At 45.7% G+C, this 700-nt stretch overlaps 1 protein-coding gene across 1 annotated transcript; it reads left to right on the forward strand.

Annotated features, from left to right (window-relative positions):
• Positions 1-87: 87 nt before the first annotated feature.
• Positions 88-622, forward strand: LOC109508908 (circadian locomoter output cycles protein kaput-like; the record flags this gene model as incomplete). The annotated part of the gene is made up of 3 exons (XM_019858836.1): positions 88-189; positions 269-389; positions 509-622. Coding segments are annotated over 3 exons (337 nt in total), but the record flags the coding sequence as incomplete, so codon positions are not given.
• Positions 623-700: the final 78 nt, after the last annotated feature.

Below are 700 nucleotides of genomic sequence, written 5' to 3' on the forward strand. Positions count from 1 at the left end.
TTTTTTTTAAGGTTTTTGAGTAAAAACATACATATGTGGCAAAGGCTTTCGGTGAATTATTTTGCCAACCACCTAATCTGATGGCCTGCTTGCTCTCAGGCGTTAGACGGCTTCTTCCTGGCCATCACGACCGACGGGAACATCATCTACGCCTCGGAGAGCGTCACGTCGCTGCTGGAGCACCTCCCTGTGAGTTTCTCTGTTTATAACGCGCATCGCCTTGGAACAGCGGAACCGTTAAAAGGCACGCAATGTGTTTGTTTTCCAGTGTGATCTTGTGGATCAGAACCTGTTGAACTTCCTGCCCAGCAGGGAACACTCCGACGTCTACAAGCTGCTGTCCTCGCACGTCGCCGAAGGGGAGATGCTGACGCCCGAATATCTGAAGAGTAATTGGATGTTATTGTTTTATTTATTTATTTATTTATTTTTGCCTGGGATTATAGCTCAATCATGACTGTGTGCTGTGCCAGCATTTAGTCACGTACTGATTGTCCCCTATTTACAGCCAAGAACCAGCTGGAGTTCTGCTGCCACATGCTCCGAGGGACAATGGACCCAAAGGAGCCGCCTGTGTACGAATACGTCAAGTTCATTGGAAATTTCAAGTCCCTCAACAACGGTGAGCAACGAAATTACATCGTTGAAAAAAAACCCATCTCAAAATAGTCACTTAGCTATGTATATATAAAAGCATTCT

This window comes from Hippocampus comes, unplaced genomic scaffold (genome assembly GCF_001891065.2).
Source record: "Hippocampus comes isolate QL1 unplaced genomic scaffold, H_comes_QL1_v1.1 C16691626, whole genome shotgun sequence".
NCBI lineage: Eukaryota > Metazoa > Chordata > Actinopteri > Syngnathiformes > Syngnathidae > Hippocampus > Hippocampus comes.